Here is a 17836-nt window from a genome sequence, read left to right on the forward strand (position 1 = left end):
TTAAGGTTTAAAGTATTTATTTATATTCAATTTTTTTTAATCTAATAGTTTACAGCTTTACCCAGTAATATACTGTTTACTCTTCACCATAGGTACACAGTGAGCTCATAAAAAATGCCTTTGCAAATATAGTTAGTATTTGTTCTTCTTTCCGTAATAATTAAAATAGGTTTCCTACAATTCCATTCAGCTGTTTCAGCTGTTGAATCATGTTGTTCTCATTAGACCACCTCTTCTTCTTTATTCAATTCTTCTTTAGCTTCCACATCTGCCACTTCAGGGTTACTAGAAGCAGCATCCTTAGCTGAGAGCTTTTTCATTTTGATGTTTGGCAGTTTCCTCAGATCACCATCCCATTCTCTTAAAGAAAAAAACAGAAGAATTGAAAAACAATTATGAAGAGAAATAGAAGGAATGGAGGAATGGCAAAGTTAATTCACCTTTTCTCAGAAGATGCTAACTCAAGTGAGGCCACTTTTCTCAATTACTCAGCCCTACTGCAGCACGAATAAGCACCAACATTTTCACCTATCTTGTACACTACAGGAGCTCTAATTTCTCTGTTAAGAATTGAGTACTTTCAGATTTGACATTCTGAACAAAAAATGTACGATTCACCTTATTCCCACAGATTATTTGTATCCTCAGTTACTTTAGGCCACCTGCTTTTAGGTTTGACACCAAACTCCCAGTCTTGTAAGCAACCGAAAAGCAGTTTGGAAGAGCTTCTTCATCTGGATGCTCCATTTGCAGAGCTAATATCACATGTACATTATGATTTATGGTAACTGTTAACATCTTCTATGACTGACTTCAAGGGGACACAAAATGTTACAAACATTAATTCACATAGTAAGTATATTATTTCAAAAGGCTGCATGAAGAAGGAAGTTTCATTTACACATCACAAATAAATTCCAGTAGTCAATTAATAGAACACTTTCTTGATTATAGTAAATGCACCTATAACTATGACTTCTGGCTACATACCACCCCTAGGAGTTAGTGGTATAGCATTCCTTGCAAAATAAGCATTTTTGTCGTCTTTTTTTTTTTTTCTCTCCGTTAAAGTATCTCATTTGATAGAGCTGTCAGCAAGAAGGTTCATTCAGTCCATTATCCGGGCACACTGGCTTGTGGCCCAGATAAGCCAGCTGCAAAACCAAGTTTTACAGCTCCCAAATCTTTTAACTAGATGTAAGTTGTCAATTCGCTTCAGATTTTCAGTTAGTATACACACACAAACACTACTGTACTACACCCACACTTGGATCCTAGAAAACATGACTAAGAACTTAGCGCTGCTTTAGTTACTTAATGGTAAATTCTGACTATAAATAACTTAGGTCACTATGTTATATGACTACAATTACCATCTGAAATCTCATTTCAGGTAAGAAAATGGTGTAATTCCATTTATCAACAAGTCTACGTCTTCATCCTTAAACACTAATAGTAAATACTAATCCTTTTTGTGTAAATCAGTGAAAAGGTGAGGTGAGGATTTTAGTTAAAGAAAAAATATTCTCTAAGAATATTGAGAAAAAGATACTTAAGTTACAGAAATAGAATTCTAACTGTTGAAGCTTTCTAACCCTTCCAGTGTTTTAACAATCAACTGTCACCAGTGTTTAGCTTTTAAGAGCTAAGAAATGCCAAAGCAGCACCATACCTAGTCTGCTTTTTCAAATGAGAAATTCTTTGACAGTTTTACATAATTTTTTTTTAAAAAAAGGCATACAACATGTCAAATTCAGAAACGCTGCTTTGCATAAACAGATTAGCAGTAATAATAAAAAGAACTTACCTGAAAAATTTAAGATGCTTTCTGTTCATAATGTCTGGGATCTCTAATGGGAATGAAATTAAATTCTATTAGATGTGTTACATTATGCAAGCGAGTCTCATTTCAAAGAAAGAAATGTGAGCTACAGAGCTGAACATACTATTTCAGAGATTAAAAAGCAAAAAAATGAGAATGAGGATTCATATTAGAAAGTTTATAGAGAAATGTATAAACAGGAAGACCTCTCACTGCTGAATAAAACAAAGCGAACTTACACACATGAACTGTTCCAGAACTCAAAAGTACCAGCTACTGACAAGCCAATCCTGACAAATCATAAAAAGAGGGTGTTTCATTTTATCTTAACTGAAACAGCCGAGAAATAGCAAAATTTTAAGCACTTAAAGTTTCCCTTTAAATAAAGTCCAGTGAAGAAACTAGGAAAATAATTAATTTATTATTTGTTTCAAAAGCGTAACTGAGATCCTCAACCACAATCAAGGTCTGGTTATACTAGTTTTTTAACAGACATTCACTCACCCAGAACAAAGACAATTCTGTTCTGCAGAACTTACTATAAATAGGCACAACAGATAGAAGTTAAAATAAGAATGCTTACTTTCAAAGCTGACCTTTAATGGAAACCAAAGTTTCCACTGTTACATACCTCTTCTATAAACCACCCAATACTGGGAAATTAGAATTCTGTGGTTGCTGAATGCCTGTTAAATACTGCAGTAAATGCAACATGATATTTACATGGACTGTTGGCACATGTCTCCTCTCATGAGGTGATGTTCCTCTGGGTTGAACAGGAACAAACATCAATAGTTTTGATGACTGAAAGTTTTCAGTCTTCCACACTAACAGAAATAAGTGACACATACTCATAACAATCTTTATTATCTTTGGTAGTGAAAAAGAAGGCAAACATCTTGTACAGAGACCTAATGTAGATATATTGAGGGAGCAAGGAAGTGACAAGCTGCTGCTAACAAAACTCAACAACCTCACAGATAGACAGAATTTTCTCTGTATAGTTACTGTTTTTTTTTAAAAAAAAAGACTAAAAATTATTATACTTTTGTATATCTACTGCTTTTGTAAACAGCCAGTAAAGAATTACTTTTTCATTTACATATATTTCATATATATATACACACACATAAAGCATGAAATTTTAGGAGACCTTCCTAAATGTGAACAGTTCATATCATGTAGTCTCTTCATAGCAAATGCACACGCATACAAGAAATAACTGAGTTCAAGAATAGGAAGAAAAAACCCAACAAATACTAAGTCAGTTATAAAAGCTCCACTCACTACAGTTTCCAGGGATAATAATGAGCTAGAGCATAAAAGCACAGTTTCCAGCTGATTTCCATTTATCCCCAATCTCTAATTACAGTATTTAGTAGCAACTATTTTCTCTGAATGAATACTGTCCTAGACAGAGAGCAAAACCTGCAGCAGCTGTGATAACAAATAATGAATGATTTGAGAGTGTATTTAATATGTGAAGTTGCACCATGCTCTCTGAATACTTTACTTACTAATACTATAATAACCTCAAATTTTGCTTACAATATTTCTGGATTCTTCTTTATTTTTATGTTGTGCTTGTGCATTTGACATCTTTCTATCTAGTCCTACTGCTTTTTTTCTGATAGCTTTCCACAAAGCAGTAAGGAAAAAAGGAAGAACTAAAATTTAAAAGCAAAACCAAAAAGGAGATTTTATACAACTGAGCTATTTGATGACATTCATAGTATCTATTCTTCCATGACTTTTTTTTTCTCCCCTTCTAAGAAACCAAAGATTATGCACAAAGTCATACAGATTAACTCCTCTGCCACTGCAGCCTGTGAAAGTACTAGCACTGGCAAAATTTTAAAGCCATTCACTTTTCTTATTGGTACAATATAAATTGGGAAAAAGGGGAACATGGTACACAACCAGATTATTGCTGCTTCCCTTCAGCCTAGATCCAGCTATCAAACTTTCAGTCTTTTATTTCTCTTTCTCACATGTAGCTTGTATCTGTGTACTGCCTCCAGAAAATACTTTCAAAAAGAGTTTAGGTATTTCCTTAAAGAATACTATGCACCTTAAGAAGAAATTTTCAGCTCAAAAGCTTATGCTGTGGTTTTCACACGAGTGCACCTCAGAGGATTTATTACCTAATTTGCTGGCACAGATGGCTACCACAAAGGAAGATGAATAGTAATAAAAAAATTCAACAACAATATCTGAGATTATGATTTTACACAAACTTGTGATAATGACCAAGGTAAATGTTTAAAAACTCACAAGTATTTTCAACTAGGATCTTATCTACAAGATTTTAAATTTTAAATCTTCAGCGTTTTTGGGAATTTTTGATTATTAAGAGTTTAAGTGTTAGGGTCTTCACACACACAGACCATTTACACTGCCTCCACCACCATTCTCCAGTAAGTCGAAGAAAGGAGTATAACTCCTCTGTTCCAGAAGAACAAGGGGAAAAAATGTGGTTTTCTACTTGTGGATTACCATTTATGTGTGTAGAATAGAGTCTGTAGGGTAGATGTGTGACAATAGCTCCCAATTTCTTCTTGGAATACCTAATTTTAATAGGAAGACTCCAGAAATATCCAAATTTTGGAAATACATCAGTACTACAACTTCTGCTGCAATCATTCTCCTACATGAAATACATCTCAACCTTTGTGGAATGAAAGGTCTCTTTCTGAAGATGTTTTAGCCCCACAAGTTCAGAGGCTTTGGTTCTCTTCAAGTTCATGAACCCTAAAGCCCACTCTCGCATGATACGAAACTTGCTGAAGTTCCTCATGACACTGATCCACCTCAGCGGAAAGGGGCAAGCCAGGCCAGGGGTTTATCACTAACAGGAAGTTTGTGTATTATCAAAAGAATATTAGAGAAAGCTGTGTATAAAGATTTCATTGGCATAAGTCCAGAAAACAAAGCCCACCTAAAAAAAGCAATTAATTTGTAGAGAAAGTGATGCTGGTTATTCCCCAAAGGAGCAAATAATGTCTTCATTCTAATGCATGTCAAAACATGCACACCCACTGAAATGGCCTTTTAAGGTAAAAAATACTTTGTATATAATGAAGGTCCAAGCAAGCTGCTGAACAGAACTTGTATTTGAGACAGATGCATTAAATCTCACTTTAGTTTCAAAAATGTTATATACGCCTGCACTAAAGAGACAATAAAAGCAAAGATGCACAAATGCAAAGTAATAAAGCAGAAATATGATTCAGATCTCCATCTTTTTTCTCCTTTTCTTCACCCTGCCCCTCCTCCCAAACTCCTCTGCAAGTCATGAATACCTAGCACTTAGTTAAATCCTTTAAAGAGAAAAATAAAAATAATGCCTAGAAATCTCATTTAGATTCCAGCCTTGTGAGCAGGAGGAGGAGGTGTGACCACGGGGTTGTTTCTAATGCTTTTACATACCCATTCCATAGCCTTCATAGAGCTGCCTTTCACGTTCTATGGTCTGCTTGATGACAGTTTCCCGTGAACCGTGCTGTCTTCCTTGTCTACCTTTAATACTGTTTTGTAATTCAATCTGCTCCAATTCAGCATTGAATCGACACATATAACTGAAAGAAAGAAAATGCATTTATGCTAGATGCAGTCAAGCAAAACTTCTGCAAAACAGAATTACTTTGATAATCTAAGAAGCTATTTTATTAATTGCATTTATTTTCTAAATTATTCAGAAATGTTTCTTAGATTTAAGCTATTACTTTAATCTTCAAAGTAGAAGCTCCATTTAGAACTTCATTTGAATCATCTGAGGCTTCCAGAAGGATTACGGTTTTTATTTGCTTTTAAACTATGTTTTTTAAACATCATGCTTTAAACATAAACTCTGCTTTTTAAACATATGCATAAAACAAAACACCCCCATTATTATAATTCACCTGCTCTGGAAGACCTGTGTTAAATCTAAGTATTCCCAACTTTGAATTGATGAATTGCACCACCTCGATAATTATTTAATAAATAACTAACATAAAGTTCTTCTTTGGCATGTGTTCTACACCATCTCACAAACATCCAACCCAAATCCAAAAAGTAAGCTTTTATTCCCTTTGCAGTATCGCTAGTGTTGATCAGCAGCTCACAGGTTTCATGAACAGCCTGAGAAATATGTCAGAGCTTCTGACAGAAAACTGATGTAGTACATCTGTATAAGAATACATATGTATTATGTTTTGTAGCTAGCAGGTGAAAAATGGTAACAAGCCACAGGTACATACATCCAGCAGCACAGAAACAACTGAGTTTCTTCTTAGCAGATTCAATTTTGATGTTTTCTAAAACAGTTTTCTAAAAACTAATGCACCTGAATACTGTTTAATCTTCTCAGCAAAAAAAATTAAAGGAGTAAGTAGATGAAATCTGTGCATTTAAGTGTTGCTAAATAACCCAACTAGCAAATTCATGCAATTACTGCTATCCAAATCATTTACAGTCCTCCACACAACACGAAAGCAGAATATACTTATATAATAAAAGAACAAACCACACCACGACTTCCTGCAGTTATTCTAGTGTGAATATATATATCTTTCAATATATAATTAACCTCAGTTGCAACAAAATCAACTACTTGATATTATTAATAGTAATACATAAAACGTCCTCCTCTGAGTCATCACCACTTTACAGATCTTATTTATGAACATTATTTTAAAAGACAAATCGAGCTTTTTCATCCTGTTTTTAGCACCAGTCTTACTTTTCAATTAGTTCGCCAGCTTCCTTCTTTGTGTACTCAATTTTATCCGGGTCAAGGTGACTTTGAAACCATTGCAATTTTTCTCCTGTAAGAATAAACTTTAAATTAATGATTACATCATTACTGTAGCACCAACACAGATTAAAGTTTTTCAGAGTTTTTGAAATAACCCTCCCATTTTTCAAGATTTTGAATGGCACCATAGACTTATTGACATTGTGTGTACAAGGTATGAAAGTAGCTGTAATGTAAACATCCTTTCAGGTGAATTTTACAGCTTCCTTATGGAAAAAAGACATTACACTTTGCTTTACTAGAAATCAGTGTTTAAAATGAAAACTTAGGAAGGCCCCAAGGGGAAAAAACTAACAAAATGACTGACCAAGAGTTCTGATCATCACAATTTTTAAACAGATTAAACTGAAAAGGTGCAGTGTCAATCATAAGAAAGAGAAAAATATTCCAGGTTGTGTCTCAAAGTTTCGAATTTACTTGCTAGCAGAATGCGTCTGTTAACCCACATATATCATCCTTTTCTACAAGCAATTAAAGAAAGCATGGAGACAAGTACAATAAATACATGTACAGATGTACAAAACAGATGTTTGGTCTATATTGCCCTGTTGTCATGTATACTGACTAAAGATTAGGCTATACTCAGCCCCAACTTAAATCCTGTATACATTATTGAGTGAACAGGCCAGGCATTTTGGCATTTCAAAATCCATTTTAAGATTACAGAGTCAGATTATAGAGGAAGAAACTCTAATTGGAGTATCTATAAAGTTGGTAAAACGTCTATACAAAGTTGAATACTGTATTCAGTAACAGAAGTTTCTGCTCACCAATGATACTCAAACGCAAAGCTTTGTCAGTCTTCAACCTAGCAGAGAAAAAACAGATACGTTAGCCAAGATATATATATGAGTACAATACAAATAATTAAGTCATGGTTTCTCCAAAAATAGTTTTTTTGGAGTCACAATGCAAGTCAAGGTCAAATTTCAAATAGAAATACTGGCCAAATTCAGGACAATGTAAAACTTACTCTGCTTCACCTAAAAATTCTACTTTTTGGTAAAACTACATTTGTCCAGTTTACCTATTAAGTCAAACAGTTTCTTGGGAGAAATTAGGACACAGCACTTTTCTTAGAGCACAGCAAAAGGAATTTCACGGAAGACCTGCACTGTAATAATTTCATTAAGTATTTCTAATATTCTGCTGGTATGTCTAATGAGTTTGGAGTTCAAGAACAAAATGTTTTCAATGCACTGCATCCTTGCAAATCAAGCATACAACGTGAAAAGTACCATTCTGGTATCTAATAAACTTCTAATAATAAAAGGTTGTGCTTAGTGACCAGTAAAAGTTAATGTGCTGAGAAACCAGAATTAACAACTCCATAAAAAAAGATGAAAAAAATCCATCTCAAAGTGTTTTTAAATCCACTTCAATCTCTGGTGGGATACCTGAAGTCTTCTGTAGTCTATGGGATGTGTGTATTCAATTCAGTTTAGGATTAAATCCCATCCTATTGAGCAGTTCTCAGAGAACATGAGTTTTCTAACAGGTAATACAGTGCCTCGTGCGTTTTTGTCCTCAGATTCAGTCTACATCAACGAATCTAACTGAATGTCGCTTTATTTCCAGAAAGGAAAATAGCACATTGTTGGGATAAGTATGAAATTCGTCACTGGAAAAAATACCTTTGCTATGCGTGTTCAGTGTATGTACACAAGGACCTCTAATAAAACTGTTGGCTTTTTTTATTATTTAATAAGAAATTTGACAAAGGATAAAGGAAATCATAAAGGAAAGAATTGACAAAGAACAAATAAAGCCAAAATTCAATACAGTTCAAAGCTAATGTGCTCCTTCATTAAATTCATTGTACTCTACAGAATTTAAGGAGCATTTTAGAGTTAACTGAGGTAACTCAGAGCACAGAAGTCTCTCACCTGTCACAAAAATTAGGATCAAAAGAGAAAGCCCTACTTTTCAGAGGCAAACACATTTGTGCCACTTGGCAACAAACCTACATTATTAAAATAAAGATAAGCTTTTTCAAGAAGTATTTCATCCTCTGAAGACCATCTAAAAGATACATAAGAATAAATGCACAGCATGTGTGAGCTGCTAAGAATTCCACTAATGCATTCAAAAAGCTTTTTTACTTCTATAGATATCCCAGCATGCAGTATAAGTATTTTTCATACAATAGTCTATAGAGGTCAGGTGTGGGGTTAGAGTTCTGAGGAAAAAATTATGGTAGGTAGCCTACAGAGAGCTTCCATCAGGAAGTTCTGAACAGTAACAGGGCCAAGAAAAGGACACACTCCATGCACTGGAACTCCACAACAGCAGCAGTCCCTGCTGTAAACCCTGCACAGCAACACAGCCAGCCCAGCACATCTGCAAAGCGTTGCCATGGAGAAAACTACGATGCCACCTAGAAATGCTGCCTGATTAGAATCATAAATTATGTCCTCTACATATGCTTTAAAACACTACAAATTACTATTTGCCCCTGCAAGGGTCACAAGACTGTTTATTTAGCAAGGCAATGAAGTATATAACCAGGATTTATTTTCTGGAAAAAGAACCTTCAGTCTCTAGGTGTACACAGCTTCTTTCAGTAAGAGAAATACTGAATGACAGGATCAGATGTTGCCTTACTGTACTTTTCATAAACGCCTCACCTCAGTGACTGTTAGAAGATAATGCTATTAGCAGACAGAATAATGAAATAAGGTAAGTCAAAGAAAGTTCCTCTTATCTTCTTCCACACAATGAGTAACATCTTTTGCTCAAGGGAAAGAAAGGGTGAGGACAGGGATACAGTCTCCTGGCAGTCTGTTGCTTCTTAATGATCCCTGTTTATTTAGCAAGGCAATGAAGTATATAACCAGGATTTATTTTCTGGAAAAAGAACCTTCAGTCTCTAGGTGTACACAGCTTCTTTCAGTAAGAGAAATACTGAATGACAGGATCAGATGTTGCCTTACTGTACTTTTCATAAACGCCTCACCTCAGTGACTGTTAGAAGATAATGCTATTAGCAGACAGAATAATGAAATAAGGTAAGTCAAAGAAAGTTCCTCTTATCTTCTTCCACACAATGAGTAACATCTTTTGCTCAAGGGAAAGAAAGGGTGAGGACAGGGATACAGTCTCCTGGCAGTCTGTTGCTTCTTAATGATTTTCTCCTCTACCTGCCTCCCAAAAATCCTCTGCTGACACAGTGATTATTGACACAGATGAATAGTGGTTTTCCTGATGTTTACTAGATACTTAAAAGGTTAAAATGCTCCATCAGCACCTTTTTATCTCAGATATTATATTTGACTGTTCTACTCTAAATACTAACAATGAATAATTATTTGGCGAGTCAGTTTACCAATTCAGTATTTTCCCCCATAATATCCACATGTACAAATGCTATCTATGGCTCTGAGAACTAAGATAGACCCTTTCATTAAAAAAATAATTCATGGTTGACAGGACATATTTCCTTGTTTTTTGTCTCAGGTTGCTAAATACCTTCCATATTTCTCCCTACATATTTCTGGTTTTGTTAGCTTGCACAACAATCAATGGTTTGGTTAAGCATTTTAGGATACTTCCATATGAAAATCCTTCTATAAGAATTAAAAATTCTGATTTTTTTGCAGTTCATTTTTTTTATTTCTGTAAGCAAACAAAGTAATTTTAAGAGCTAACATTTTTTCAGTTTCACATAAAGAACCTGCAAGAGTACATCTCAACACAACACTGCTGCAAACAGCACAAGTAGAAGCATGGTGGCTCAAGGGAGATTAAGAGGTTAGATAACAGAAAAGCTAAGGAAAAACAAACAAACAAACAAAGAGCTCCACAAGGAGATATTTTAAACCTACTGCTTACTCCTAAGGGGTCACTTCATGCTGGATCAAGAAACACTGTAAAAACTCAGCTCTCATATCTCAGAGCGTGACAGTACTGGACTAGTATAGTTGTAATGAAAAAGCATAGACTCCTAAAACATCTACAGTATATGCACAATAGAAAGGGTATATTAATAATCATAGAAGGGTAATAATAATAATGGAAAGGTATACTCAGGGGGTGAAGACAGTGCTACATCATCTTTAGCTAACAAAACCAGAGAAAGATTTCAGCACTTGCAAACAAGCCATCATTGCTGTTGATAGACCACTACTAGGAGAAGTTCCAGAAATATCCCATTATGGTCTGGTTTCCTAAAGTATAGAAAAAGCAGTGTTCTACTGGCGCCAGTGAACCAGCTATTGTTGTCTTATAAAAACATCTTTGTAATTATTCAACAGAGCAAACAAGGTGCCTACAGGAATAAGAATTCACATGTAGATTAAGAGAGAATAAACTGGTAGTAATATACTGGAACTCGTTGCTGCTCAGTAGACCTTGAAGAGAACTGAGAAAAGGGATGCAGGCAAGAAAAAGGTGCAATTCAAGTGAACAAGACAAGTTACAATTGTAGTCAATTTTCTAAAACCAACTGGTCTGCCTCCTCTTATTATGGTCAAGATTGGTCTTTTCTAGTGCAGGCAGCATCTGGACAATAAGCTTATTATTACTGTCATATCACATTGAGAATGTTTGCATTGAAGAGTACCTGGACAATGAAGCCTGTAAAACAGTTCTGCAACTTAGAGTAGAATTTCTGCTTCCTTCTTCCCAGTGCTGCATTGCATACTAAAATTCCTTGTGGGTAATGTCTTCCCTTTTTTATCTATCTTGTTTGTACAAAAGATACTCAAATATGCATTTCATACCTGAATGCAATTTCCTTTCCTGTTTAACATAAACAGGAATGTTCACAGCAGGTATTTTTCTTCCTCCATCATATAGAAAATTGAAAAAGTCAACAGAAGACTAAACTGTCTTTAGTCCTGAATCCTGTCTCCAGCCAAGTATCAAAGGAAAAAAAACAACAAACCAAAACAAACCCACACCCAAAACCAAGGCAAACATTTACTGATAATTCTATGCAAGACATTCTCACCTTTCCGTATGTCCTGGTCTGAGGTAAAACATGCCACTCAAGGGCTTTCTACACCCAAAGTAATACCTTTATTGAATAATAATCAACAGATAGAATGTACACCTGTTCAAAAAGTATCATTGCACAAATTTAGCCAACCACAATTAAAGCACCATCTGGCAAGTAAATACACAGTTGAATTAAAGTAACACAGATTAACCATATGAACTTTGTTGAATCATTGACTGTCTCTGACCCTTATTTTTGAAGGAAGACCAAAGAATCAGCTTTTCGATGTTGCAAAAGTATATTAGCCTGTACAGAGAAATTTTCCTCTTTGCTTAGGGCTGGTGAGATTATACTGAGAATAATGCCTCCCACTTCGAGCACTTTAAGGCGACACAGACTCAAAGAATGGTTTATGTTGGAAGGGACCTTAAAGATCGTCAAGTTCCAACCCCCCTACCATGGGCCAGGTTGCTCAAAGTCCCACCCAGCCTGGCCTTGAACACTTCCAGGGATGGGGCACCCACAACTTCTTTGGACAACCTGTTCCAGTGCCTCACCACCCTCATAGTAAAGAATTTCTTCCTAGTATCTAATCTAAATCTCCCTTCTTTCAGTTTAAAACCTTCACCCCTTGTCCCAAAACTACACAGTCCCTCCTCATCTTTCCTGATTATCAAGATAAACTGAAACCCTTAACAAGACTTTTAAAGACAATAGAGAAAGAAAGAAATCAACATTATTCATGTCTTTTGAGCTAAACTGATCTTCAAGACAAGACAGTACAGCAAATAAATCTTTCAATTGTCTATATTCTAACATAAATTACTTTTAGAACATCATAACAAAACAGATCTGAAAAGGGCAGATCTGTGAACCATGCTAGTGAAATGTTTAGGACCTAGAACTGTGTGATGTAGAGATCTGATTTACAGATAGACCATTTTGCTATCACAAAACGCTTTGTATGGTCCAGCCTGTCACATTTTTTGGTGGAACAGCTTCCCTATGCAAAATAAAGGGTTACGTCTTTTACTATCAGCCTAGAGGCCTTGCACCTAAAATAGCAAGACACCCTGAAAAAGAAAATGCAGAAATCAAGAAACAGAGCCGAAAGGAAAGGACAGTTATCTACATCCTCTAATCTTAAATTGGGTTTCTCTCTATTAAGCACTTCTGCTCTGTGAAGGCATTAGGCTTCACTGATCCCCACAAGAGTTGAGGATAAACCATCTGCTCTTTCATTGGGTTGTTTGAAGCTCACCATTTATTACTTTGCTTGGGTGCCAATATTTAATGTTTTTTCATAAGACAGTGCTTTTTTTTCCTCAGGTGACCCATGACATGTACCAAATGGCAGTCATCTTGTTTCACTTAGAAGGATTCTGCTGCCATGAATAGCTCCTTTTGCTACATTTCAGAGGAAACGAACAGGGAGCCTAATTATACTGCTATAAAGACCACTGTCTCTTAAACAGGTAGAAAATTCATTTTTTAAATAAGTTCCTTTTAAAAATTCCTTTAGGGGCTAATGCAGATAATAGACTGGTATTGTCATATGCTGGACTGTGAGTCATAATCTACTCTGGGAAGTACAGACAGAAACCTACATAGTAAAGACTTGGCAGTAGAACCAACTCTCAGATGTGCAAGTTTTGAAATTAATACATTTAGAATACAGTATGTCGGTTGGAAGGGACCTACAATGATCATCTAGTCCAACTGCCTGACCAATTCAAGGATGGCCAAAAGCTAAAGCACATTGTTAAGGGCACTGTCCAAATGCTTCTTAAACACTGACAGGCTTGGAAGACCAACCACTTCTCTAGGAAACCTCTTCCAGAGTCTGACCACACTCTCAGAAAAGAAATGCTTCCTAATGTCCAAACTAAACATCTGCATCCAGATTGTTGATAAAAACACTGAACAGAGCTGGCCCTAGAATTGAATTTGGCGACAACTGCTGAAAGAAAAGAAACTTCCAAAAACTGAAAAAATTTCATTTTTTGTCTAAACTAAGCTAAAGGGTTAAGATCATCCTAGAAAGGATATGGTGTGATACAATTGTTCACTACAAGAAAGAAGCCTAGAAAATCATTTAGAATGTCAGTCATATCTCCAGCACACTGAATGCTGGGTGCTCAAAACTACTAAGTGGCCTCTGGCTCTTAAAACAAATTTAATTCCATATTTTGCCCTGCAGACTTCACTTGGCAATGTTAGCAGCAGACGAAGAGCCTGCTGCTGCAAATGTGGTCTCAGTAGTCCAAGATACCCTGACACTGCTCTGAATACCCTTAGAGCAGTAAACCTTTCAGCTGTTCAGCAAAAAAAGCACCTGTGCTAGAATTAGCAACACCACAACTTGCGTACTATGACTTGCCAAATCTAGCTGCCTCAGTAACGAGGTCCAGTCAGTACAAAACCAGCACCTTTTCATCCCTTCTTGTGGAAAGGATGACCTAATGACTGCAATATTAATGCATTAAGCAGAGAAACAAGTGATGCATTTGGTACTCTCTTATCTGCAATGAAATAGATTTCCTTGTGCAATATCTAACATATACCTTAAAACCTTCTCCATGAAAAAAAGTAATCAAAGAGCAAGTTAAACTGGAGAATACTATTCCAGTGGGAGTTCTTTGCTTTAACTTCTTGCTGTTGCAAGAGGAACCAAAAATAGCACTCTAACAAGAAATGTCAGCACAGGTGTCTGTATCAGTATAATTCTACCCACAGAGACAATCACTAAAAGATTTGATTGAGTGTGCCATGTTGTAATAAATAATCAGTACATCACTCCTTCACTCGGTAAGTTTCCTTGTGCATGTTTTTCTTTATGGCAGTCACAGATTCGAGCACTAAGAATCAAATATCTTTTGTGATTAAGCTCTCAGAGTGACAGTTACAAAGTAAGAAGAGAGAGTTAAGGGGCAAAGTAGTCAATTTAGCACTAGGAAAATAATCTACTCTAAAAACTTACAATCAGTAGTCAGAGAGCAGAGACAAAACATGAAGCAGCAGAAAAAAATTCTTGCACATTAGGAAACTGCCCAATCCCCAAGACACGTGACTTCTAAACTCTTGCAGGAGCTCTGCTTGAGGCTACATGACACAGCTATGCTCGTAAAGGGCCCTTTTCTAGTTAGAGCAGTCTCACAAATTTCTTACGGATAAGGTTGTACATCCATCCCCAACCATAAAGTTGCACAGCCTCTGAGGAATATTTCAACGCATCAGGAAGTCCTAATTTAACATCTTCAGACATATGAATATTTGAGATCAGCTCAAATGGTCCCTCCAGCTATCAGTGTACTTTGACAGAAAATGCTTTAAGTTCTCTTTAGTAACTTCCTAAACAAACAGTCATAGCGTATCAGTTTCCAAGCTAAGACAGAATGGAAACCAAAGGCCAGTCTTCTCCAGCTATCTTTTCCCTCTGTAGAGGAGGGAAGTAAAACCTAAAACCAGAAAAACAAACTTGCAGTGGAACAGCAAGAAATCGCCAAAGAGGAGAGGAATATTCAGTTTCACTCAGAAGTCCCTCTGGAAAGGTTTCTGGGTTTTCTTTTCAGTGAACTCAGCGTTTCAACACAAAAAGCTAGACCCTAAGCAGAACTCTTATCAAATCTTGGAGTAAAGTCAAACTAGATGACAAAGCTTCATGTGAAATCACCAGCATCTTGCCTTTCAGATTATAAAAGCAACATGCTGTAATGAGAAGAAATCTAACCTGTAATGACAATACCAAAAATCAAGCAGCAGAACTATACACTTTGCATAAGCTGATTTCATGAATGAAAACCTGACAGTTCACATGGCTCAGAAGTATTAAGTTATACAGGTTTTTCTTTTACCTTAAGGTTATATCAGCATAACAGTACCCTTCCACCACCATCCTTCTCCCCTCAACCAAAAAATATCTGCTGTGATGCTATCCTTTGGTCTGTACACAGATTTTGCACAGTCAACTTACTTTTCTTTCTTTTCCTGTTTGTGTGCTTCCCTTGCAAGCTGCGCAGCTTTTCTACTGTAGGGATGGATAACTTTTTTCTCTTGCTTCCCTCCTTGGGTTTTTCGTAACTTTGGCTGAAAAGAAATACACCAATAGATTTAAGCAAAACATTAAAGGGAAGACAGGAGCACACACCATGGTTAAAACTAAAAAGGTCACGCATCAACATCTCAGAAAGCCTTTAGCTTATTGTAGCAGCTTATTTACCAGTTCCACCAGCTAGATCTTACCCTCCTTAGTAACAAACAAAGTTACTTGAACATGCACATGCTGTAAGAAAACTACTGGAACACAGAAAAGGCTGTAATAAATCTAACATAGAGACTACTTTCAAAATACCTATTTTGTAGAACCCTGCAGCTAGGAAACTACAATTACCTCTCTGTACCTTTGCAGTTAGCGTCCCCATTCAAGCTTCTACCCAACTGTTGCATCTGGGTTTCTGATGAAGGCTGTATGTTGTTTGTACACCATCAACAAAAGGGATGCTCTTGTCCCTCCCCGCAGCCCCTGAGAGTGCCCCACACCAGGCCGCAGCCAGAGGTTTTCCTACTGAACGCGTGAACGCTACTCCCACGGTTAAAAATATTTAGGCTACACATGCAAATGCAACCAATAAACGGAGACTGAAGTACACCACGTTATCTGTGCCAGCATCAGTGTTTAGGATTGCGGGAAAAAGACAAGACAAGATAAATCCAATTTATCCCGGCCGGCTGAAGAAGGCCCGAGAGGCACCGGGCCTACTCCTGTCCCACGGGCTGACCCCGCTCCTCCTCCCCGCCGCCAGCCCCCAGGCGCTCCATAGCGGCCATAGGACGCCAGCCCCTGCCGGCAAGGACCAAACGCGGCCAAAAGCCTCTCCGGGAGGACAGGAGACCACGCGGGGTCACTCGGGACCCTCCCCTCCCCACGGGAGGGAGCAGCTCATCATCCCAAGGCCGCTTTAGCGCCAGTGGCGGTCCACGCCGCCGCCTGCCGCCTTTCAGGGCAGGGCCGAGGCCTCTCCAGGGGCACCGGGGGGACAGGGTGAGGAGCCCCCGCCGCCCCCTGAGGCGGAGGCGCCGGCAGGCACCCCCCTACCCCTTCCCTCACCCCCCATGCCCGTCCCGCCACACGTACCATGGCGGCCGACGCTCCTTCCGCCACCGCGGTGCACCGGCCAAAGGGCTCCGGGCGGGCGGGGAGGGCGACGCGGCGGACGTTCCGCTGGGATGGCGGGGTCGTTCCTACCAGCTTCCCCGGCTGCAGCAGCTTCCCTCGGTGTCAGCGTGGCTGCGCTGGTTTGTTTTGTGGGGGTTTTTTTCCGAAAACAATGGGAGCAAGAGCACACCGGCGCGGGGGAGCACACAGAGCTGCTGCGGGGCCGCCTCAGAGCAGGGTTTCGGCGGGAAGTCACCACCCGGACCCGCGTCCAGCGGACGGTCTGCTGGGGCCGCGCGGCTCCGGGCACGGCGGGGAGGCGCCGTCTTTAGGCCTCCTTAGGTCTTGCTTTTCAGTGGCCGATAGCTCTTTTCTGTCAGGTTGTTTTAATTCGTTTCTATAATATCGAACGAGAAGCGCCTGGAGGTCGTCCTCCTTTGGTTTGGCCTGTGTGACTTCTCACCAGGCTTCAGAAAGGACATTGTGACCGAAAACTTTCCTGTTTGTGCCAACCCCATCGCCCCGGCTGACTGACTTTGTCTCTCCCCGTAAACCCTAACTCTCCGTCGCGCTGTGGAAATGCACGATGAAGGCTTTATTGAAGGAAGGAAGATGCAGCCATGGGCAGGCGTCCTCCCCTGGAGAGGATGCCCAGACACCCACCAGCAGCTGCATTTGTTCCAGCCCTGCCTCTGTAAAAGCACAATAAAAATCATGTTATGGTTTTAACTTATTTAATTTACTTGGTATTATTTTATTGTCAGTGTGTGAAACCGAAGTTCTATATTAAGACAGGCCATTCTCTTTCATTATGGTGATCCACCGAACCTCTGCCTACAGTATGAAAGATCTGCTTCTAAATAATTAAAAAATCACTGGCACCTCCGTGTGCTATTATTTTCACCTAATACTTAGGTATTAAGTAGTAATTTCATACTACAACTTTGTTTCACACTCCCTGAGAAGGTCGGTGAATGCAGAAGTGTAGAATAAAAGTTCTTTTTACAGTATAGTAGCGCCTCAATATTCTGATGTTTCTTACTAAGATACAACTTTCCACAGGCATAATTCATGATTTCTCTAACATCTGAATGACACTTGTGAAAGAGTCTCAGCTAAGGT

The 17836-nt window shown here is 38.1% G+C and overlaps 1 protein-coding gene across 1 annotated transcript; it reads right to left on the bottom strand.

Annotated features, from left to right (window-relative positions):
- Positions 1 to 16826, bottom strand: TMA16 (translation machinery associated 16 homolog). The gene is given in 8 exon segments (XM_014945619.1): positions 1 to 227; positions 229 to 360; positions 1808 to 1850; positions 5252 to 5400; positions 6546 to 6630; positions 7391 to 7428; positions 15533 to 15645; positions 16694 to 16826. Coding segments are annotated over 8 exon segments (630 nt in total). The 5' UTR covers positions 16697 to 16826; the 3' UTR covers positions 1 to 160.
- Between the last annotated feature and the right edge of the window lie 1010 nt (positions 16827 to 17836).

The sequence above is a fragment of the Calidris pugnax genome, unplaced genomic scaffold (assembly GCF_001431845.1).
Source record: "Calidris pugnax isolate Ruff unplaced genomic scaffold, ASM143184v1 scaffold15, whole genome shotgun sequence".
Lineage (NCBI taxonomy): Eukaryota > Metazoa > Chordata > Aves > Charadriiformes > Scolopacidae > Calidris > Calidris pugnax.